Here is a 26,673-nt window from a genome sequence, read left to right on the forward strand (position 1 = left end):
GGCAGATATTATTCTAGGCTCAATTCAGTACGTTATGCCAAATTTCGTGCAAATCGAAAGATATATAGCGACTTTGGGGGACCATTTACATGAAATCGGACGAAACTATATATGGGAGCTATATCTAAATCTGGACCGATTTTCACGAAACTCGGCAGACATCATTCTAGACCTAAATGATTAGGCTGCACCAAATTTCGTGCAAATCGAAGGATATCTAGGGACTTTGGGGCACCATTTACATGAAATCAGACGAAACTATATATGGGAGCTATATCAAAATCAGGACCGATTTTCATGAAACTTGGCAGGTATCATTCTAGGCTCAATTCAGGACATTACGCCAAATTTCGTGCAAATCGAAAGATATATAGGGACTTTGGGGCACCATTTACATGAAACCGGACGAAACTATACATGGGAGCTATATCTAAATCTGGACCGATTTTCTCGAAACTTGGCAGACATCATTCTAGACCTAAATGATTAGGCTGTACCAAATTTCGTGCAAATCGAAAGATATATAGGGACCGTTTACATTAAATCGGTTAAATATATATATGGGAGCTATATCTAAATCTGAACCGATTTTCCCAATTTCAATAGGGTTCGTCCATGGGTCAAATAAGTGACCTGTGCCAAATTTCATTCAAATCGGATCATAAATGCGACCTGTACTTTGTTTACAATTTAACAACTACAGACGGACGGACGGACGGACGGACAGACGGACGGACGGACATACATAAATCGACTCAGAAAGTGATTCTATGCATATTCTCAAAAGGAACCATGTGACTATCTCGTTTCCTTTTGCCTGTTACAAACATATGCACAAAGACATAATACCCTGTACCACAGAGTGGTGAAGGGTATAAAAATATTAGACACTTCCCTGTCTTTAATCTGGGGATTATAAAAACTTAGCAATTTTTTTTAATTCCGTTAAGTAAAATTTTTATTAGTATTTTGAGTTCTTATTGGTTAAAAAATCATCCTTTTAAAAATGATAAATATATTTTTTATACCCTCAGCCTTATGGCCAATGAAGATGGGACCCATTGGTCCACTCCTTCTGGTACCTCCCCCACAGAGGGTCAAAATTGTGCAAAGTTTGGTTCAAAACGGAAATTCCATTCGCCTGATATTGGATTTATAAATATTGAAAATTTTTACTCTTTGTGTGGGAGGTACAAGACGGAGTGGACCGATATTCCACATCTTCGAATTTGAACTAAGTTTGGAAGAAATAATAAGATGTGCAAAGTTCGGATGAAATCCAAATTTTCTCAAACGGTTTTGGTCCAAAGAAACATGAGTTCTAGAAGCAATATTTCGATGAGGCACATTTTCACTCTATCACAGTGTATACACCCTCATTAGCCATAAGGCTGACGGTATCCATTAAAAATTGTTGGAATTTGTATTTTGTGTACATTAGGGTTTAAATAATCGGTTTGTAGAAAAGTCGGTATAGGTCCACTTTTTGGCATGTTCCGTATATTGTCATTTTTAGAACCGGTCAGTATACCTATGGTGGAGGGTATCCAAAATTCGCTCCGGCCGAACTTAACGCTTTTTCAATCGTTATTTTTACCTTTGACCTTTGTTACGCAAAAAAATATCAAACAAATAAAATGGTAGTACACATTACCCGAAGTTCCTCTAATGAATTCGCGACTCGAGCAGATTGGAACTCCAGTGAATTATTAAGTAATAATGCTACACTCACAGAATTGTTAATACATTATTTATAACATACTCATTATTGTAAGTTGTCATTTTATTGCTGTAATTAGAATTGTAAATAAAACATATTTAAAGCAGTTACTTTATTTTAATCATGTCGAACGATTGTTGAATTCGGTCAGAACTGGGTCCGATTTAGTTCTTAAGCTAAAAAAAGTTATTTATTAATATGTAGTTTCGAACATCATTTTTAAATACCTTTGCCTTGATTTCTTGTATCTCTTTTTCCAGTTCCTTCAACATTTCATTGTTATCATTTAAGTGTTTCAAAGTATTATTACTAAAGCCTGACATTTCCTGAGATCTGCAAAAAGGAAACCAATTAATGTTTATACCCTACACAACTATGTTGTCAGGGTATTATAGCTTTGTGCAGCCCCAAATGTTTGTAACGCCGCGAAATATTGGTCCTAGACCTACCTTTAAGTATACCGATCGTCATATCTCGACTAGCTGAGTCGATCTAGACATGTGTGTCCGTCCGTCCGTCCGTCCGTCCGTCCGTCTGTCCATTATAATTTGTAAACACGATACAGGCCACAGTTATGGACCAATCTTCACGAAATTTTGCATGTAGGATGTGTTCTGGCCAATGAAGACCCCTATTGTTTTTGGAAAAGATCGGTTAATATTTAGGGGATGAAATGGACCAAATACTAAATTTTTGTCGGTTTTTCTGGTCGCTCTAGAGGCCGCAATTATGGCCCAAACACCGCGAATTTTTGCATGGAGAAGGGGATCGGGCCAGAGAATAAGCATGCATGTTTTGATAAAGATCGCTCAATATTTAGCGGGTCAAATGGACCCTGACTTTTGTGTGAAAAATGACAAAATTTGTATTCTATGGCATATATATTTACTCCTGGAGGATGTAGACCCCAGGAGATGATAGCATATCCAAGAGGAGTGGTTGGCCTTTAAATTGACACCAAATATAGTGATGTATCTACTCAGATGTGGGAGTTACAGTCAAATATTTACAGGTGCTTACGTATTCAGATATTATTTAGTAACCCATTACCACATTAGAGGGAGAAATATCGCGCTGATGGCTTTGAAATTTTTCATGAAGTTCCAGTTATGGTCAAGAACAACGCCTACAATTTCCGGTGATGATCAGATTAAAATTTTGGGATGAAATGGACGAAGAACATAATTTTTTGTGTGTTTTCGAGTAGAGTATAATCCGAAAATCACAACACAACCCACCGTGAAGGTAATCCGGACAAGTAAATAGAAGGGTTGTACTGAATATTCGAAAAAAGTAAGGAAGAGATGTTGTTAACCTCTAATCGGACAAGAGGGGGCAAATATCACGAAATATTACTCAGACTCGGAATAAACATCCTCAGAAAGTTAGAGTTCGTGGTAGTTGTGTAGGGTATCGCATGGTCGGCCCCGTCCGACTATACTGCTCCGCTCACTGGTTTTTTTTTGTTTTTTTGTTTTTTTTTTTTTTTTTTTGCTGTAGTTGCAGTTTTTGGCTTACCTATTGTTCAAATCAATCCTAAATTGATCCTCCCAATCTTTCACAAAATTTGAAATAGTGTTCTCAGTTTTTGTAAGATGATTTCTCGTTGCATTCAGGTTGAATTTGTGGTTGCTCATTCTAAATTAAAAACACATTGTTGGGTTAAAATCAATTAATTAAAAAATAAAAAAATAATTGTAATGCTTTTTATGATTATGATATGCTTTTTATGATGCTGGTCCATTAGTCTCGAGTTTTAATTCATATTGTAACTTTTTTAGTGTCACACTCCATTGGATTGTATCCAAGTTATTAACCCGTCATTGGTTTTGTTGTTGTTGTCATTGGTTGCCATATTTTCCTACCAAACATTAACGATGGTACCAAAAGGTTACATGTATTTTAAATGTCCAGCTCATGGTGGAGAGTATAAAAAGTGTGGCTCAGCTGAACAGAGCGACGTCTTTACATGTTTCTTCTAAATATTTACCTTCGATTGAAATCAGCAAAACTTTCCATCGATGCATTCAAATTTCGTTCGTAACCATCGATTTCTAGTGCTATATTTTCCATAAAGTTGTTAATTTGCGGCGAAATGTCATTAAACTGTTTCGTCACATTCTCGAAACTATGATAATAGAAGAAATAATACGTTATAATGAAATACTAAATATGCGAATGGCAGTATCATACGTTTGTTTCAGGTCAAATATGTCAGCTTCAATTGCAGTAGTCGCTTCACCCAGGTTAGATAAAATAGTAAAAAGTTTTGCCACCATTTCAACATCGTTCAATTGTTCCAAACCGCAAAATCCATACTGATATAAACCGAAGACAAGAAAAATAACTAATTTCATTTCTTCAAATTTTTTACGCTTTTCAAAAAATTGTATTGATCGGAAAACACTACAGCTCTGCAACACACAATGTCAAAGAATGCTGATTAAATGTTAATATTATCGTTTTATATATCTGTTGTTTCTTCTTTTACAATACGATGTTGAATTTTCTGGAAATGTTAGTCATTATGTTGAACTGTAAGTTAAAGAATAAATAGATTGCGGTTTGTGTTAAGTTTTTATAAATAAGTTAATATATGGAAAATGTATAAAATAAATCAGAAAATTTCGATTACAATTGTTGGGTGTGCTCTAGAAGTACAGCTGTAAACTTGAACTTACTGCTGAGCTAAATCCCCATTTATCATAGATAAAAAAAAAAACAAAATGAAAAAGGCGTTAAGTTCGGCAGGACCGAACTATGGATACTTTCCACGATAGGTATACTGGTAGTTACTTCAAATGAAAATATTCCACAGAATGGGCATTTAACGATAATTCTACCCAACGTTTTGCATCACAGTACCTTGATTCATGTTAAATATTAACTAGTAAGGAAAATAGTAAAGTCGGATGGGGCCGACTATATGATAACCTTGACCACTTCGGGTATATTCAACAGATGAATCCTAACAGACGTCGCATTTTTGAAGGACCATTATCATGAAATAGTACCCATAAACATGTCATTCTGCAACCTATACTAAATTTTTATCTGGCCAGATATAGAGTTACAATGGGACAAAATTATGTAAATAAGTTTAAAGCAAATATCAATCGGACACCCTTTGATTATTTAAGTAAATATCAGATAAACATGTGGAGTTTGGTGCAACATTCACTTAAAATCGGACGAAAATAAATATAAAAGCTATATCGAATATGTTTTGTGCATATCGGCCATTACGATATGAGTTATTGGTGCATCATTTACTTAAAATCGGGAGAATGTATATATATATATATATATATATTCGTTGTGCAAAATTTTGCGTCAATCGGCCTAACTTTGGGTCTTTGATGCATCATTTACTTAAAATCGGACCAAACTATATATGGGAGCTATATCTAAATCTGAAGCGATTTTCCCGAAACTTAACACACACCATTTTATACTTAATTCAGTACGCTTTGCAAAATTGTGTGCAACATTTACATTACATCGGACGAAAATATATATGGGAGCTATATCCAAATCTATTTTCGGGAAGCTTAACACACATAATTGTAGACTCAATTCAGTACACTGTGCCAAATTTCGTGTAAATCGAAAGATATATAGGGACTTTGGTGCACCATTTACATTAAATCGGACGAAAATAAATATGAAAGCTGTATCTAAATCTGAATAGATTTTCAGGAAACATAAGACACAAAATTCTAGACCTAATTAACCCTTTGATTATCGAATTTTTTCCGTAATCATAGAACAATTTTCTTTTCCCAGATTTAATGAAACTATTTTAAGTAAGATATGAACAAAATTTGACATCGCTACATCCTTGCATTCGGGAGATCCAGTACATTATTTCTGAAAAATAAAAGTCCAATATCAAGTAACCAAATGGAAAATCGACGGAAAATGCATTTATTTTTTTTTCTCTACATTCTTTTTTCCAAGAATCAAAAATAATTCTGATAGCAGAATTCGTACGATTCAAATACGAAGCGATTTAAATAATGTAGACTGTATACACAAATTAGTGCTGTACACATATTTGCCCTCTTCTGTACATTGAAAATCTCATAACTTTACAAAAAAATTGAATTTTTATACCCTACACAACTATGTTATCAGGGTATTATAGCTTTGTGCAGCCCCAAAAGTTTGTAACGCCGCGAAATATTGGTCCTAGACCTACCTTTAAGTATACCGATCGTCATATCTCGACTAGCTGAGTTGATCTAGACATGTGTGTCCGTCCGTCTGTCCATTATAATTTGTAAACACGATACAGGCCACAGTTATGGACCAATCTTCACGAAATTTTGCATGTAGGATGGGTTCTGGCTAATGAAGACCCCTATTGTTTTTGGAAAAGATCGGCTAATATTTAGGGGATGAAATGGACCAAAAACTTATTTTTTGTCTGATTTCCTGGTCGCTCCAGAGGCCGCAATTATGGCCTAAACATCGCGAATTTTTGCATGGAGAAGGGGATCGGGCCAAAGAATAAGCATGCCTGTTTTGATAAAGATTGGTCAATATTTAGCGGGTCAAATGGACCCATACTTTTGTGTGAAAAATTACAGAATTTGTATTCTATGGCATATGTATTTACTCCTGAAGGACATAGACCCGAGAAATTGATATTATATCCAAGAGGAGTTGTTGGCCTTTAAATTGATACCAATTATATTGTCGTATGTGCTCGGATATGAGAATTACATTTAAATATTTACAGGTGCTTACGTATTCAGATATTATTTAGTAACTCATTACCACACTGTAGAGCGGAAATATAGCGCTGATCGCTTTGAAAATTTCCATGAGGTTCCGGTTATGGTCAAGGACAACGCCTATAATTTGCGGTGATGATCGGATAATAATTTTGGGATGAAGTGGACCTAAAACTTAATTTCTTTGTGTGTGTGTTTTTTTCGAGTCGATCTATAGGCCACAATTGAAAGCGGAACATCACAACACAATCCACGGTGAAAGGAATCTGGACAAGTAATTAAAAGGGCTGTATTGAATATTAGTAATATTTGTTGACTTCTAGTCAGTCAAGAGGGTGTAAATATCGCGAAATATTGGCCAGACTCAGAATATAGAACCACACAAAGTTAGATTTTCTTGGAAGTTGTGTAGGGTATCATATGGTCGGCCCCGACCGACTATACTGCTCCGCTCACTGGTTTAGATTTTACTTTTGATATGAGTCGTCCATAAACAGGTCTTGACATACAAAATCCAAAGAATATATATCTACTGGCTGTATATTAACACCAGAAAGCCTGGAATTGTGTATATACTTGTATTGCCTAAAATCGGTCAAAATGACCTCATTCTGAAAGAATTTTTATTGTGTAATGAATTTGTTTTTATACCCTTCACCACACTGTGGTACAGGGTATTATGTCTTTGTGCATATGTTTGTAACAGGCAAAAGAAAACGAGATAGACACATGGTTCCTTTTGAGAACATGCATAGAATCACATTCTAAGTCGATTTATGCATGTCCGTCCGTCCGTCTGTCTGTCCATGTTAAATTGTAAACAAAGTACAGGTCGCATTTATGATCCGAATTGGATGAAATTTGGCATAGGTAACTTATTCGGCCCAAGGACGAACCCTGTTGAAATTGGGAAAAATCGGTTCAGATTCAGATATAGCTCCCATATATATATTTAACCGATTTAATGTAAACGGTCCCTATATATCTTCCGATTTGCACGAAATTTGGTACAGCCTAATCATTTAGGTCTAGAATGATGTCTGCCAAGTTTCGTGAAAATCGGTCCAGATTTAGATATAGCTCCCATATATAGTTTCATCCGATTTCATATAAATGGTGCCCCAAAGTCCCTAGATATACTTCGATTTGCAGGAAATTTGGCATAACGTACTTAATTGAGCCTAGAATGATGTCTGCCAAGTTTCGAGCAAATCGGTCCAGATTTCTATATAGCTCCCATATATAGCTCCCATAGTTTCGTCCGATTTCATGTAAATGATGCACCAAAGTCGCTATATATCTTTCGATTTGAACGAAATTTGGCATAACGCACTGAATTGAGCCTAGAGTGATGTCTGCCTTTTTTCGTACAAATCGGTCCAGATTTAGATATAGCTCCCATATATAGTTTCGTCCAATTTCATGTAAATGGTGCACCAAAGTCGCTAAATATCTTTCTATTTGCACGAAATTTGGCATAACGTACTGAATTGATTCTAGAATGAATGCCTGCCAAGTTTCGAGAAAACCGGTCCAGATTTCTATATAGCTCCCATATATAGTTTCGTCCGATTTCATGTAAATGGTTCACCAAAGTCTCTATACATCTTTCTTTGCACGAAATTTGGCATAACGTACTGAAAATCGGTCCAGATTTAGGTATAGCTCCCTTTTATTATAGATTGATTATAAGTAATTGACGAACCAAGGATCCAATAGGCTGATAGGAACAAAACGTTCTGAAATTAGTATAACCTAACCTGTGACAAGTTTGTTTGAAATCGCTTAATATTTGGATAGAGCTTCCATATATATTTTCGCCCGATTTCAAGTAAATTGGGCATCAAACTCCTCATGTTAGTCAGATTGACATCAAAGTTGGCACAACTTACAAAATTGAACATAGAATTACGTAGTTGCGTTTTCTAGAAGTACAGACATGACCTATTTATATTTGTTTGAAGTCGATTTACATACTTTATGGATAGATCTAGGTAGATTCATATTTAGATAAATATCACATATTTTATTTCATCCAATTTTTAATAGTCCTGTTTTATATACCCATAGTGGTGAAGGGTATCATATAGTCGGCCCCGTCCGACTTTACTACTTTCCTTACTGGTTTTTTTTTGCTAAATTGGTTTCGTTGGGATGGGGAAAGGGTTTTAGCATCTATTTACTTTGATATACAAATAAATGTTTGTATATTTGTAGATTGCAAGAGGGTGATGCCATATTTATCTCATGGAACAGGAAACAACAAACATGATAATAGAAAAGAGGAAGTGCGATAATTTTGAAAATAAAACTTTCTTTTTTCCGGTTTTTGTTACAGCAACAATTAGATATGATAAAATTTAACAATTTCAATGGTCATACATATTGTTATTAAACACGCATACACATACAAAATTTGCTCTGCACCCTATTGTACACACACATCCAAAACGAAATGATGCTGCTGTGTACATAGATCCCCGAATGATGGTCACGGACAAACAAACATCTGAATTAGTCGTGATAATGATGTGAATGGTGTTAAAAAGTTCCATGCATAAGGTCGACGAAAGGTTCATTGGCCCGAAACATTGCGACCGCCAGCCAACCAACCAGCCAACCCAACCCAAACGAAACAAAACGGAATGAAAATCTGATGCTGATGGTTAGGACGTTGACAACCCGTGTTGAAAATGATGTTAATCTACAGAAAAAAGCCAACACACTCAACCATGGGAGGTCCATTGGTCTTAGGGATTTTATGTTTGTTTGTAAATATACATACATATATATTTTCCTACTATACTTCGTCTGTGTGTCCTTCATGGCTTCCGTATTTTGTTGTTTGTATAAAAATAGGGATACATAAGGCTCTTTTATTTGAACAATGGAGGATTTGGCAAAAAGTATTTTTGAAGGCGTTGGGCAACATTTTATTTTGTATAAACATTCGAGTACACTGTGGGGAAGCAATTGAATTTTTTCTCTGCACACCTCTACTCCAAGTAAATAGTCTACGTTTATGACAACGTTGGATATTATAGTGATAACAATTCTCATTCATTCTGCAAATCTAAAATCAGTTTTGCAAGATCCATCTGAAAACATATAGGTGTTCTATAACTGAAACTTCAGAGAACAATCCATTATTTTTATACCCTCCATATAAACAGTAGTCATATCGTCTTCGACTCATTAACATAATGATTGGCGAAAATAGGTTCAGGTTTAGATGTAGCTCCCATATATATATGTTTGTCCGATTTCATAATAGTTAGCTCACGTCACAAGGTTTGTCCGATTGAAACATTTTTTGGCACATTGTACTAAATTAAGTACAGATTACCGTATATGAAGTTTTGCTCAAATTTGTGCAGATTTCGTTTATGTAAATGATGCACCAAACTCCCAAAGTTTCTCCGATGGATACAAATTTTGACCATCCCTCATTGAGTCTAGAATAAAGTGCAACAAGTCTTGTAGAAATCGGTTGAAATTTAGATTAGCATCAATATCAATTTTCTTCCAATTTTATGTAAATGGTGCACTAAACTTCCATGATAACGAGTCCAATAAATGTGAAGTTTTATTGAAACCTGAACATACCTGCACAATAAAATCGAAACAGACGTAAATATAGCACCGATACGAACGAATAGAAAAAATAAAAGAAATTTCGCATGGCGTATTAACCTGAGTTTTGTTGATAGCTATTCGGTTATAGGTATAGTTTCCTCCTATAATTTCGTCCGATTTCGTCTAAATGGTGCATTAAATACCCAAAGTTTATCCGATTGCAATGAATTTTTGTACAGCGTAGCTAATTAAGTCTACGATGAAGTGTATTATGTTTCGTTTTGTACGGTTGAGTATTACATGAACTCTTATACATTCCTTCGAATTCATAAAGTTGTGTCGTAAATACCCAACGTTTGTTCAATTCAGATATATACCTATGGCTGCACGTTTTGCTGTAAAATTTGTTTAAAATCGGTAAAGATTATATATCACTCTCATACATCATAGAACCCAAGTATTGGTATATATACCTATAGAGATCAGGTATTTTATTTAGTCCGATTCCATGTCGATGGTCCTCAAATTACGCTATGTCTATTCTGTCAACAGGATATTGTACGTATGAGCATCTCTGTATGTATACAAAGTGGTAAAGGTCGGCCCGTCCGTTTTATTAATATTTTATTTCACACGTAGTGCTGTTTTACTATCTTTCGTTTAACTACGGAAACTTAAAAGGTGGTTTTAGGAAAGTTGTAATGTCCGACTTCATTATTTACCCAGGAACAGTCATGTTCCTTTCTTAAGCGGTGGTATTACTTAACCTATCTGTCACGATTCCTTGTGATGCAAAAGGCTCCACCATAAGGGGAGCATTCAAAATAGATCGGGGTTTTAATACGCTGTTTATGTTATGTGCAATTGTCTCTAAATACCAAACCGTTATATTAGGGCTAATACGGAATAATGTAATGCCAAACTCCTTAAAATCTAATATATGGGTGTACTTGGACAGATATTTATTTGCAATACTAGGCACCCTAGGAGTAATAGCAGTGTATGTACAAAATCGATTCCGACCAAGAATATACATATGAACATAATAGGGGTTCTTCGGCGAATATTTCGATGTGTTGCCAAGGCAATGACAAATTTTCACCTCACCTCTCCTTTTGATCGCAATGTGGCAGCGATTTATTATTTTGGGAGTCAATTTGGATACAAAATTTACTTTGTTTCACTTTCAGTTTTATCACATATATGAAACAACACTTCTCTAAAACACCGTTACCGTTACTTTATTTGCCTGCAGGCAAAATACAACTCTATGCAACATTTAGTCGATCTACCTCAATTCATTTAGAAGCTAGAGTGATTACAACAGACAGACGGGCATGCTTATATCATCATTTTACTCTGATCAAGATTTTAATATCGGTTCACATTTAGACAAAGATCATATATTTAATGCAGTCCACTTTCATTTAAATTGTCCTTCAAAAATGCGAGGTCTGTTATGATGCATCTCTTGAATATAGCCAAAGTGGTAAAGGGTAATACAATTCCTACTTAACTCTCGACCCGTCCAACTTAACTCTTTTCCTTACTGATTTAGCATATAAATTCAATAATATTCAGTCAAATTCGATAGAAATTGGCAGTTTTCTTCTAATTGGGACGAAGTAAAAGCAGGCGGGCCGACTATATGATACCCTTCACCACTATGGGTATATTAAACAGATGCATCCTAACAGAAGTCGGTTATACTAATTTCAGTACGTTTTGTTCCTATCGTCCATACTTTGGGTCCTTGGCGCAACATTCACATAAAATTGCAATTTTTCGTGGAAGAAGCACTTCGAAGCAAATGACAATTTGTGTGTAGCTCTCATATTCAAACACATACGACAATATAATTGGTATCAATTTAAAGACCAACCACTCCTCTTGGATATACTATCAATTTCTCGGGTCTATGTCCTTCAGGAGTAAATATATATGCCATAGAATACTAATTTTGTCATTTTTTACACAAAAGTCAGGGTCCTTTTGACCCGCTAAATATTGACCGATCATTATCAAAACAGGCATGCTTATTCTTTGCTCGCAAAAATTCACCATGTTTTGGCCATAATTGCGGCCTTTGGAGCGACCAGAAAATCAGACAAAAATAAAGTTTTTGGTCCATTTTATCCCCTTAATATCAACCAATATTTTCCAAAAACAATAGGGGTCTTCATTGGCCAGAACTCAACCTACATGCAAAATTTCTTGAAGATTGGTCCATAACTGTGACCTGTGTCGTGTCTACAAATTATAATGGACAGATGGACACACACATGTCTAGATCGACTCAGCTAGTCGAGCTATGACGATCGGTATACTTAACGGTGGGTCTAGGACCAATATTTGGCGGCGTTACATACTCTTGGGTCTGCACAAAGCTATAATACCCTGAACAACATAGTTGTGTAGGGTATAAAATTCAGAAACTATGTGCTGGAGGTGGTCTAAATCTGAGACTACATTTTCATTATTAAGCCAATAAATATATATTGTAGCTCTCGTAGTCAACAATTTTGCAGTTAGGGTTCATGGTGGACGGAAACACTATTTCATAATTGTTTCTAGGAAAGAAATCCGACAATAGGGGGGTTTTCTAGAACCATCCCATTTTTATACCCTTCACCACACTGTGGTACAGGGTATTATGTCTTTCAGCATATCTTTGTAACAGGCAAAAGGAAACGAGATAGACACATAGTTCCTTTTGAGAATATGCATAGAATCAGTTTCTGAGTCCATTTACGCATGTCCGTCCGTTCGTCCATGTATTTTTGTGAACAAAGTACAGGTCGCATTTACAATCCGATTTGGATGAAATTTGGCACAGGTCACTTATGTGGCCCAAGGATGAACCCTATTGAAATTGGGAAAAATCGGTTCAGATTTAGATATAGCTCCCATATATATTTTCGTTCGATTTAATGTATATGTTGCACCAAAGTCAATATATATCTCTTGATTTGCACGAAATTTGGCACATCGTAATAAATTAGGTATTGAATGAAGTGTGTTTAGTTTCCTGAAAATCGGTTCAGATTTAGATATAGGTCCCATATATATTTTCGTCCGATTTATGGTAAATGGTGTACCATAGTCCCATACATCTTTCGGTTTGCACGAAATTTGGCACAGCGTAATGAATTAGGTCTAGATTGATGTGTTTTAAGTCTCCTGAAATCGGTTCAGATTTAGATATAGCTTTAGATATAGACCAAATGAAAAATTAGTATCGGTTGCAGAATGATATGTTTATGGATCCAATTTCATTTTACTGGTCCTTTAAAAATGCTACGTCTGTTAGGATTCAACTGTTGAATATACCCAAAGTGGTGAAGGGTATCATATAGTCGGCCCAGTCCGACTTTACTACTTTCCTTACTGGTTTGTTTTTAGAAAATTCTACAATTTTGCACTACTGCACGAAGCATCGCTATTGTTATTAAGGAGTCGTTTTATTAAATCACAATATAAAGAAGACACCATTAAAATTACAATATCAATAGAACTTTGCCAATGATACTTCGATTCGTATGTTTGTATCAAACGACAAAAATACATTCGTTGTCTCAATTTGGTTGAGTGGGTTTAGGATACGGTTTTAATATACATACGTATATATATATACTTGCCCTGTTGTTGTTTATCCCTTTTGTATTTGCAAAGCTTATGCAAATAATACAAGAGCCCTTCCTTAAATTTAAATGTTGATACTGGAGGAAAACATTTTGCATCCTGTTCTGTGTTGGTGGCAGGGAACTAACTTTTATATAATAAGGATGTACGTATGTACATTGTACATACATGCGAAGTTATGCCACGCGAATACTTACATATTGTGCTGAAGTTTGTATGTAAATTCTATTTTTAGTTATTCTTTTTTTTGCCAACCGGAAGATATGCGTAAGTAACAAAGGATGTGAATGTATGTTCGTTTGTTTGTTAGTATGTGTGTGTGTGGGGAGCATTGATGCGGCATTCGCACACGTGTGCTGTCAATTCTTTGAATTTTTCATGAAATGCTTAGGGATTGTGACTGTCAACCTCAGCTCTGTCTCAATCATCATTTTGCTAGCATGGTGCCGAGCAGAGCAATACGACAAGAATGTTCGAGCAGGATATCGCATTACAATGGCAGGAGACTTCAAGACAGTTTAAAATAATATAAAAAATATGTAACTACGAAACGGATATTGCATGCGAAAAGACATATTTTCTTGTTAGAAATTGCATACAATATTATTATATTATTCTTCTGGAAAAAATGTAAGGATATCCTTAAAGAAAATAACAAGTAATTTGATGATTTTGGACACGTCTTCCAAGCAATTTGTAGCCAATCTGTATGCCAAAAATTATCAAAATTGGTTCCATCCATCCTATATATATTTGTCATCGTTCCTTTTAAGAATATGCATAGAATCACTTTATAAGTCAATTTATGCATATCCGTCTGTACAGGTCACATTTATGATCCGAATTGATGACAGGTCAGTCCCCTAGTGAAATTAGAGAAAATAAGTTCAGATGTTGATATAGCTTTTAAAAAAATTTCCGTCCGATTTTATTTAAACTTCCAATGTTTTTCCGATTGAGATAACATTTTACACAGTGTACTTAATTAAGTACAAAATAGCGTATGTACTTTTTTATATCGGTTCAGATTTAGATATTAATATAACAGATAGGTTGAAATGTTGAATTAACTTTTCTCACAGCAATTCCATTTGTTTTGTAGAAACTGGGGAGAAAAATAAATTGATTTGAAAAGCTTTATAAAGGAATTTAATTTTATAATTGTTTGTACATTAGGGTGTATGATTTGCTACAACACGTATACTGACCAATGAATATATGAGCTCTTCAGAGCTCCCCTGTTGTTTAATTTTCTGTAGCAGAAATGTTTAAGAGCAGCGTTGAGAAAAGAAAATTCTAAAGAAAATTCTCCTACGTATATATAATGACAATATGTATACGCCCTTTATTTTCCAAAACCGTCTAATAGATTATTAGTCACAATGACACCTGAGTTTTTGGCAATAAAAATAAACATTGACTGAACTTATATGCATCATCTCATTGCAAGTTCAAAAGAACCGGTTTTTCTTAAGAAAGAAAATGTCCCATATTGAAAAAAAATTCAGACCGTGAGGGTCAAAATGTTTTTCTTTAAAAAAATCCAGTCAGAGACATAATGTTTTTTAAGGATTTTCTAAAAAACCAATTAATTATTTTTAGTAGAGGTATTCCTGAGTTCCTCATTTTATTTCTGATATTACCCAAATTGCGTATACATATTGTCAGCACGTATACGCTACCTGAAAATAGTCCCAAATATTTATCATGTAGGAATTCACAGACCTCAGTTCTCAGATAATATATATTTTTTAAAATTGTCCTCGTCAACTTAATATTTTTTATAAGAAAATAGTATATTATTTTTTATAAAAGACAATAATTACTTTTAAAGAAAAATTGGTCCACAGTTACAACGGATTTTTTTTTTATAACGCAAATTGACCTTTGTGACTGACTGCGTTTTATTTTATAGAAAATAACTCTTTAGGTACTGAGAACACATTTTGTTCTACAGAAGATCCTCAGTTGCTGAGAGCCGTATGAAACAAATCTTAATTCACTGATTAATAAAAAGCATCTGCTTACTTTAGGAGAAAATGTCCGCAGTTCCGTTCAACGCTTATACGTTAATTTCAAAAAGTCACACACATATTTTTTAAGATTTTGGTTTCCACAGAAATAATCACACGTATGAATAATTGTACCTTTGTGACTGCGGATTTGTTTTTATGCAAAAAATGGACCTCGATGACATATGTTTTTATAAATAAATTGGGCCTAGGTTGCTGAAGACTTTTTTATCAAAAAATTTTGATAACTGAGGATTTTTTTGTGCGAAAATAGAAATCCAAATTACAGACAATCACGTTAGAAAACAGGGCTAGAAACATAAGTGTACTTAAGGGGACCCCCCCCATTCTCGGTGTCAAAATTTTTGTTGATATAATTCGAATCTACAATGATTAAGGAATGTCTCTACAAAATTTCAAGTGAAAATCTCAAGAAGTCTTGAAGATATATCCGATTTATTGTATCAACATTAAGTGACGGCTAAAGGGCTTCTCAAACTTTAAACGCGTTTTACTCTAAACATTTTTTTGTGAATGGCGGGCACGATAACTCAAAAACCAATAATCCAATCGGTTCCAAATTTTGCAGCGTTTCTCTGAGAGTGTATAGCTCTCGTATGAACTAGGATAAAGCCAATCGGTGAAGACCTTCTTTATTTTTTAACATGGTTTTTGGTAAAAAATCGGCGATTTTCCAAATTTCCATTTAAAATCTTAAAAATACAAAATCGGGAATGGGGGGGGGGGTTCCCTTAAAAGTATGTCCATTGCATAGGTTTGATGTAAAAATCATAAAACTTTATTGAAAACTTCCGGTTTTATTCCCCACAAATCCATAAAATGGAAAATTACAGATACTTTAAAGTAACGCAAATGTGCCACGTTCCTCCTTATATGGAGTTTATGTCAAAAAGTGGATATGCATCAAACATACTTTACAAATTTCTGCCACTTCACTGGAAAATGCTTTGAAAATCTTAAAAGTACGCAAATTGGGCGTTCCTTTATATGGGCGCTATGTTGAAAAGGAGACCTATGTAGACATTTTAAAAATGATTTATCCTACAAAAATCCGGGGTGCCAAATTACAGCCAATTTAAAAGGAGAATGTGGCTAAAAGTTTTAGAATACCGATACTAGGGTGGTACGGTTATATGGGAGCTAAGCCATAACCTGGACTTCTATTTCGGGCGAAGCAAAATATGAAATAACAAATAGACGGTTGGTATAGCCACATATAACGGCACCCCCAAATATTCGGTATTATGGAGATTTTTGACATGCTTTTCAACGTTTGGTTCTCACTGGATATCAAATCTTCCTGCTAAAAATTATCAAGATTGGTCCAGTTTTTAGAGTAACCCCATATAACGGTACCCCCAATTTGTCGGTATTCACATTTTCAACAGAATCAGCTGTAAATTGGTATTTTGGATTATCTTCGTATATCAGATCTGCATACGAAATTATCAATATTGGCCCATGATTCGGGGTATCCCCCATATAACGGTACCCCCTAATATTCGGTATTATCAATATTTATCAATATTTACCCTGCTTTTAAGGTAGCCCCCATAAGGAATTTTGAATGCACATCCCGTGGTGAAGGGTACGAAATATTCGGCCCGGCCGAACATAACGGCCTCTTTACTTGTTACATACAGCTCCGCTGTCTATCATGCACGCCTTGTTTATCCAATCAATATTGAAATTTACAGAGGCTACCAAGAAGATTATAGAATGACTTGGCTCAATTGATTTAAATGGTTTCAGATCCTTATATCTGGCCGGTTCGAAACTCCTGGAACAAGGTAAACCTTTCAGAATAAGTCGATTACATCATTCACGTTATAGGAACGCGTTCATCTGAGCTCTCAAAATGTATTTTTATTTTTTTATGTACATGGGGTTTTCACATAATGTTTGGTTTTATTTAATTTACATTAAAGTTATTTTAAAATTCCTAAATTCATCGCACACCTACCGTCCTCCACGATTTGTTCTCTGTTCTTTCCTGTCTTTTTCATATGATTCAGAGGAAGGAGCAAACACAATGTGCCTTAAAAGATTATTTTTCAGACAAGGTTTTTGGACAAAAAAGTAAAAAAAATACAATAAGGTTTTCACACATACATAGATATAGAGCGACCAACACATCAACACCATATGAAGTTTAATCGAATCGGCTTTAATATTTATATGAAAAGTGTGACAAAAAACCCTTTGACTACAAATGAATGTGTGTCCTTTGACAAATAGCACACACACGGACGATAGTTGATTCTGTTCATAGACATGTCGGTAGTTATGGTCTGATTCATGCAGTCGTACACAGTTGTGGGTTGATAGTGAGGGTGTTGAAGTCCAATATAGCTACACAATAACACCATCATCCATGTCTCCCTTTCCTAACAGAAAAAAAAAACAAAACTGAACCAAAAAATAAAAACGAGCCAGTGGAGAATATAAAGGCCTACCCAGTGGGCTGTGCAGTTGTAAGTTAACGAAATTCATTTGCATTTAAATTAATTTTTATAATGTTCATTTTTTATTGCGTATGGATGGTTGTTTTTTTTTGCGGTGCGGTTTATGTGTTAACGAGTCCATGGTCGGGAATTTCCATGAATTCTCGGTGCGTGATTTTGTTTTCTTTCTGTTACATTTTCTAGGCAAATTGACAAGGAAAAAATCTAAAATTGAATGAATTAATTTTATGTCAATTGTTTAGAATGGATTTTGTTTTGACCATACACCACGACCAGTGCGGCAATTGTGGACACAAATTGTTTGTGGTAGAAAATGAATAAATTAATTTATTTGGAATGTTTGTGTGAGCGTGTGTGCGCGCTGTTTTTTTTCCTTCTTTTGTTGTAATAAATGACAAATGTAATCAGTGGTTTTGCGGTCATACAACTGACACAGCGTGCACATTTTTGCCCAATGAAATTGTTTAATTTGAAAATGAACAATTTGTGAAATTTGTTTCAATCAATGTCGTCGACAATTGATGTATAGATAGGATACATTGTTATGAAAATCATAACGACAATTGGGTACAGTCAGAACAAAGAGTAATTAAAAAATAGCTTGGCATGGAAATTGTTCGTCTCGACTAAATACTGACCGGTTGTTTGACGTTGCGTACGAAGTCAAACAGAAGATTCAAACGGGGTGAAAACAACAAAACTATAGAAGGCCCTAAATTCAATAATGGAAAGGATTTTCCACGGATATTTCAATTTTATTGTATGTTCAAGACATTGTATGCATCCAATTTACATGGAACTGGGCACGAATCGGTCCAAATTTAGGCATAGCTCCCATATAAGGGTACCCCCCAATTTTCCGTATTTTGAGGTTCTTGAGCGCGTTTCTCAACTGAATTCGCTTAAATTTGGTATATTGAGTTCTTATTGGGTAGCAAATCTCTCCACTAAAAATTATAAATATAGGTCCATTTTTTCTGGTAGCCCCCATATAAGGGTACCCCCCAAGTTTCGGTATTTTTGGGTTCTTGAGCGCGGTTTTCAACTGCATTCGCTGAAATTTGGTACATTGGGTTCTTATTGGGTACCAAATTTCCCCACTAAAAATTATAAATATAGGTCCACTTTTTCTGGCAGCGCCCATCTCCCAATTTCAGTTTTTGGGAGGTTTTGACCGGATTTTTTTTTTACCGAATTGGCTGTAACTAGGAATTTCAGTTATTATTGGGTAGAAAATCTCTCCATAAAAAATTATAAATATAGGTCAATTTTTTCGGGTAGTATATTTTGAGGTTCTTGAGCATTCCGCCTTCTAAAGATATTGTGATAAAAGAAAACTCAATCATGACGATAATGAAATATATCGGCAGACATTTAGGCATCTCCTCAATATATATATATATATATATATATACCTGCTGAAGGAAATAATATTGGCCTCCCTTCAGGCATAGCCTCATATAACTTTGTAATTGCTGAAATAACCATTAAAAATTGCTGAAGTTTGTATTTGGTGCAGGGATGGTCCGTGTGACGAATTTTTAGGTTTTCGACTGTCAAAAAGGTGTAAACGTCGAAAGCGTCATATACCTGTATAAAATGTAATAAACGTAGTAAACGTCATTTATATCAATATTATCAGCATATACAGTTATTTTCAAGAATATATATTATTTTTACATATATCTGACTATTTCTTACTAGAACTGATAAAAATTTCTAAATTGTTTTGAGAAGAACATTTTGAAATTTTATATCGATTTGAGTAAAGCATGCGTAATTCCCAAATTAATTAATGGAAATAGCTATTTTGTCAAAAACCTAGTGGATTTAGGTAGGTTTCCGACGTTTCTGACGTATGTATTATACATCGGAAATGTATGTCATTTACGTCACTGTTTCTGACAGGCCATCTCTGATTTGGTGTAAATAATGGTTTACATAAATCAGTTGTAGAATTATCGGTATATGCCCACTTTTTGTTATTAGGGAACTTAACACTTCTTCTTTATATCATCATACCAATTAATGAGTATTTTGAGAAGAAAGCCTAAGTTTGTTTGATTGGGACGACTATGACTATAACTTTTTAGTTAGGAGGAATTGAAGGCTTTTCGAATTGACTGTAATTTTTTATGATGGGCCCTAATTGTGTACCAAATTTTCTTACCAACAATTATCAATAGCTCTGATGTTTAATCGATATTTGGTAACAATTGTTACCAAATGTTACTAAATGTTGTCTGTTTACAGAAAAATACAGTAAAAGAGAGTGAAGTGAGAGAACAATTTTGACAGTCAACAACAACAAACTTACTTGATTTTACTGGAAGAATTTTATGCAGTAAGATTTTGCAGACTCAGCCATTTTTGGGTCAGCTGTTTTAATACCAAACACAAAAATTATTCAAAACAATTTTTTAATTGCCAAAGTTTAATTTGAAGTTAAATTGTATAAAAAATACAGAAAATGGAAGAAAATTCATAATTAATGCAAAGTTTCATTAAATTAGAAGCCAATTCTTTATATTTTTAGCCATGTTCCATAAAGAGCCCAATGTATTGATGCAGGAAGCATAAATGTTCCCGGGGAACATACCAAATCAATTTTTCTTTTATTGTTCATTTTATTTTTAATATTAAATGCAATGCAAATAATTGTGTTCGTCCTTCGTTTGTTGTTTATTTTGGTGCAAATAAAATGTTTTCTTGAATATGCTGTTTTGCTTACTAAATGTTGTCTGTTTACTTTTCGCAGTATTATCACAAAAGAGAGTAAAAACGGCTTACTCTCTGAACTAGAACTTACTGAGTAAATGATACTGGAAAAGTAACCAGACACACCTAATATTGGTGGAATTTCCTTGGTAACCCCTATATAACGGTACTCAAATTCGCAGTAATTTTGTATTTTGAATTCTATTGGGTAATAAATCCTATTACGTTTTATTCAGGTATGTCACAGAAAAGAATTCCGTTCTGAAGTGGAATTAATTCCGTATTTAGCTTCTTCAGAAAACGAAAAACGAAATTTTTTTCGGAATGAAACCACTTTGGTTTTGAAAGTGGAATTGCATTATTTGAGAACTTGTCACTTTAAATACTCTGAAATTACTTTAAATTAATAAAAATATTGTTTTTAATAATAAATTCACATTAAACTCACATTTTTGGGCTTTTTATTTCAAAATTTTGTTTATCATATATTTATTTATCAATAAATGAAACCACTTTTTAACAAAGTGTTGTCACATGTTTTTTCTTGAAAACAATCACCATTTTTCTTTAATAATTTGAAGGAATTTTACAATCTGGCACTACAAATGATATACTAAAGCAAAAGTAGAATATAGAAAAACACAACAAAAGTTGCCATGTATAATTTGGAAATGTAAATTAACTATTTGGTCACTGGGATTTAAAGAAATTAGATTACTTTAAAATTCAACATTTTTTCCCGATTCTCTTTTACGTTGTTTTTAATCATATGGTTTTGTTTTGATTATAGCAATGTTGCCATATTTCAACTAAGCAAAGCGATTCGTTTCAGTTTTCGGAATTCAAACAAAAACGATCGAAATTCAATTACGGAATTGAAACCATTCCGATCGGAATCTGTGACATGCCCGTATTTGTCACTTTTTTACCGCCTCTTTTAAGCATCGAGGAGTATCAAACTGTCATTCGGACGAACAACCACTCAATATCGTTTGCGCAAAGACATATCGTTGCCAAAGGTAAAATTGTTACCAACAACCAAAGTATCAATAAATATTGAATATATTACTTAGAAAGCTCATGAGTTTTATTCTTTCTTTATTTACTTTCTCCCCTAGGGTCCACTGCTCCACGCATTCGGCGTATCAACTCCCATCGGCGGAGCCCCTCTGAGCTAAAACTTTGTGGTCCTTCGAGCCGGATCTGGAGCCAGAATAAATTCTGAAGTCAGAAACGAAAACGTTCGTATTTTATTTCTCTCCCTTTTTCGAAACGCAATTTCGGCGCCTTTACAGTGACCTTGGCAATATTACCGATTTAAATGTGAGGAGTAATTGTGTTTAATACATTAACCTTCAATCGACCTTCTGAAGGGGTCGTTTTGGTCCCCTTTTTCTTCTCTTGCTGTCAACTTTTTAATCGCGAAATACCAACCAAAACAGGATAAAAACTCAAAATATATTTCAATAAAACCTAATGATAGTAATGTGCACGTATATTTTGGTTCGAATAAAAATATTTTTTGTTTATTTATTCTTCAAACAATAAATTTGACAGTCAATGAAGACTTCGAATTCGCCTCCTTGTTAACCTTATAAACCTTGGAATAGAGCAGAAATAGAAAATCACCCTAAACTTCAAAAATCTGAAAACTCATTTTAGGCTTAAAATCGATCTTATTTCGAGTTTGTACCAATTTCTGCACTAGAAATCGTTTTAGCAGGATGGTATAAGAGACAAAAGTATTCTCCATCAATTTCTAGTATAAGTCTATTATATCGTGTTTATACCCTTCAACACACTGTGGTACAGGGATTGTGTATTTGTACATATGTTTGTAACAGGCAAAAGAAAACGAGATAGAGATAGGGCACTTCCTGAGTTGATTTATGCCCATCCGTCCATGTTAAATTGTCAAGAACGTACAGGTCACATTTATGATCCGAATTGGATGAAATTTGACACAGCTCATTTTTTTGGCCCTACTGAAATGAAAAAAAATCGGTTCAGATTTAGATATAACTCCCATATATATTTCCGTCCGATTTAATGTAAGTGGTGTACCAAATTATAACTTTCGATTTGCACGAAATTTGGCGTGGCGTACTGATTTAAGTCTAGAGTGATGTGTGTTAAGTCTCAAGAAAGCCAATTCAGATGTAGATAAAGCTCCAATATATATTTTCGTCCTTATATATCCTCTGATTTGCGCGAAATTTGACAAAGCCTACTGAATTGAGTCTAGAATTATGTGTGCATATATATTTTCGTCTTATTTTAGGTAACTGGTGCACCAAACTCCTAATTTTTGTCCGATTGACTCGAAAACGTATCAAATAGAGACTAAAATGACATTATTGCGTTTTATTGAAATTGATGCAGTAGCAGACGTAGCTTCCATATATATTTCGAAGGGGTGTCTGCTTAAGATTAAACTTTTTTAGTATAAATGAATTTCTATACATGTACGCAAACGACTTTAAAACTGCCCGAATGAAATTAAATGTAGCATATGCTGCTAAAGGCATGTGTATGTTCATTAGAGGGAATATTGACATGAAATTGTTAGGATTCATATGTACAATATACCCAAAGTGGTAAAGAGTATCAAATAATCGGCCCAGTCCGACTTTACTACTATCCTTACTGATTTTTATTTAATTACTTTGTAAAAATCAGCAAGAACCGTTGTTTGAATGATTGTCAAATTGTACGGGATACACACAACACATTGTCGTACGTCAAACCCCACGGAGTACGTTAAAGCAAATGTAAATACAAATTTTCTAATGAAAATTTCAGATTTATGTATATTGAACCTCCAGTACACACATTTTTGTATTATAATTATTTATTTCAATTGCTACAAATTGATTGTATACAAATACAAATATACACACATATGCACATTTATTTATATTGACCTGCTAATAAATTATCAGACAAATAATCCATTATTTTAATTCTTTTTTTATACATTAGAAATATTCTATAGTAGAGAATCGCTTGACTCTTTTTTCATTTGTTCTGTTTTGATCACATATTTTAGGTCTTCTGCTGTCCGTATATTAAAATCTACCCAGCGTGGGCAATACAAAAACAAGTACTACTGCACACACAAACATTTCCTGACGGCTACTACTACCACTATCAATATCTTTTAGGTCATGAATTTAGCTGTGGGTTTTGTGCCAGTTGTAAGGTCCAGCAGCCATGGATGGGTATTGAATATGGTGTGGGCGAAAAAGAGTTGCTACCAAATGTATCCATATCATCACTACATGCTGAAGCCTGCTGTGTTGCACAATAATTCATATGAATCATGATAAATGGCTTTGGAACTTTTTTGGTTGCTTTACTGGACTCAGCATTTCCGTTTCGTTAAGATAGAAAAGACAACAAACGACAATGGCCACAAAGAACTGACAGCTAGCCAAGTCAGCTGATTTTACGTGCTTTTACTACGAGCAGCTTTTGTTTGTGGCTGGGCTAATGGCCGGCCTTATGCGTATAGCTGCTGCTTCTGCTAAGTGAAAGGGTTGAAATGCGTACGTAAAAAGGATTTAGCATTTCGTTTAAAAATGCCACAGCAGGTATTTCAGAAAATGTCGTTTTGTACCCTACAAACCAACTGGGATGTTTATGAAGTGAAAGTTTTAGTGTTGAAATATCCGAAGATAAATTGAGAGTGACCTAATTTTTGGGACATAAATCATTTGATCTGTATCAGAAGGGAATATAGATGGAATATTCTTTTTAATGTAACTGTCAATGATTTATCATTTAAATAGTTAGAGATAATATTTTGTAGATCTTTTAAGCAAACCAATACCCTCGCCTGCAATATTATCATTGAACCATTCAAAATAAAAATGTTGCAAAAAAATGTTTGGATGAGATTTCGGAGAAGTGGAACTGGTCATCGAATAATTGTATAAAAAATACCAAATTTTAATTTTAAGACATGGTATGGAGAGCAGAATTGTTGTTATTGATATTAATATCAAAGTTTATTAACATCAAATAATCAAAGTTTATTAATATCAAAGTTTATTAATGCCAAGTAATATCTACTTCAGGACTAAAATCTTCCAAATACAAAAAATGGGGCGGGTCCTATATGGGCAATATTGCCAATTTTTTAACATAGGTGAAGCGGAGGTTCACCCCTTTAAAACTCGGGAACTACTTAAGTATATGAAAAAAAGTAAATAGTTTTGGGTTAATCGATCTGTCGTTGCACACTGCACATGATATCGACCTCCAAACTTTATTTTGGTGGAAGCTGTGTCTGCTTTAATGTAAAAAAATGTGTAAAAACAGGTTGAGGCGAACCAGTTTTTTATGTTCTCTATCGATTTGTGACTAAAACTAGAAGCCAACAAAATGGGGACTACGCCCCTTATGTATCATTTTTTAACATTTTAACTGCATCTACCTTTAAATGATGCTGACATTTTGAAGCTCGATTTTGAGTGTTTTTTTAATTTTACTTCTAGCTTTAATACGCAAACAGGAATTTATAAAAATCGATTATAAGATTATTGTAGTCGCGAATCTGCGTAATTTGATATGTATTTTGTGTATGTAGTATGCACAGCTTCAGAGTAATACTCATCCGAAGGTGTGAATTTTGTGCGATCAAATTTCTAAAAAACCTATTTTTCGGGTCAAATTTTTAGATCTGTCAACTGAATGATATGGGTACCCACGATCAATTAGGTTTTTTACGTTTCGGATGATATAAAATCTTCTTCGTGAAAATCCATCTACTAGAACGGCGGAAACTGGCCTTCCAAAAACACGAAATTTGGCAAAAATTTTTTTTTGAAAATATCGCTGATTTACTTGCGTTTCTGTGTATCATTTCCGTTTCAATAAATGACCTCATACGGATTTTGATCTTTTTCGAAAAGAGAACTTTAAAAACTTCAGCCGAAAGGGAGATGTACGCAAATTATCTCAAAAATAGATTGTGCTGGCACATCCATGGTTCTTAATGGACCACATTGAAATGGTATAGATCGATGTATTTTTTTAGGGTACACACCGAAATCGGATGCGCGTTAATGGCATATGGAGTTTTCAACTTTATCGTGATTATTATAATATATTCATATTCTTATTTTACGAAGGAAGATATATATCAAAGTTTTTGGTCAATATAATAAACGGCTTAATTTTAAGATTTTTTTCTTATGCCCAAAATTACAACCTCGATAACTTTTGCGCGCATCAACCAAAAATTTGATCGCGAACGGTTTCGGAGTCAGAACATTTTTCTCTATATGTGTACCAAAAATCATTGATGTGCCACAAAAACAAAAAAACTGATTTTTTGAAAATGGAATATTAAAAAATTGGCAATATTGCCCATATAGATTACTTTCTGCAATGATGTTTCCATACTGAGAGAAAAACAAAATTACAGCCATTTCGATGGGAAAGCAAGTAATTTCGCATAGCTGCCATGATACAGACATGAATTCGGATGCGGATTTATGGTTAACAGGAGAATAAAAATACCTCGTTTTCAGATTCACTCCAGTAGAATTGCTATAATCCATATAAAAGCGAATTAGTCTTATTTGGGCCTATTTTTCAACGGACGACAAAGATGAGCAGACCAAAGACATAGTTACGAGCGTCTAGAAACAGCATAAGATCGCTGCCCTGGCCATTACATTTAAAATTCAATTCAGTCGGAAGGGATTTTTTGGCCTCAACGTTGGAAAATTACGCCAGCAACGGCATGAGGTTGATTGACTTAGCGGCAGCAA

At 34.4% G+C, this 26,673-nt stretch overlaps 1 protein-coding gene across 1 annotated transcript in view; it reads right to left on the minus strand.

Moving 5' to 3' along the window:
* Positions 1-1,947: 1,947 nt before the first annotated feature.
* The window catches only part of LOC133327330 (aminopeptidase N-like), a gene marked incomplete at its 3' end in the record, with an annotated part of 41,607 nt that continues 16,881 nt past the window's right edge, over positions 1,948-26,673 (minus strand). Inside the window, exons 5-7 of the mRNA XM_061535892.1 lie at positions 3,914-4,038; positions 3,711-3,848; positions 1,948-2,053 (exon numbers count right to left, since the gene is read on the minus strand). Of these exons, the coding sequence (XP_061391876.1) occupies positions 1,948-2,053; positions 3,711-3,848; positions 3,914-4,038 (369 nt within the window). The remainder of the gene's footprint in view (positions 2,054-3,710; positions 3,849-3,913; positions 4,039-26,673) is intronic.

This window comes from Musca vetustissima, unplaced genomic scaffold, assembly GCF_032173495.1.
Source record: "Musca vetustissima isolate MV318-11 ecotype Yass unplaced genomic scaffold, APGP_CSIRO_Mvet_v1 utg123092, whole genome shotgun sequence".
Classification (NCBI taxonomy): domain Eukaryota; kingdom Metazoa; phylum Arthropoda; class Insecta; order Diptera; family Muscidae; genus Musca; species Musca vetustissima.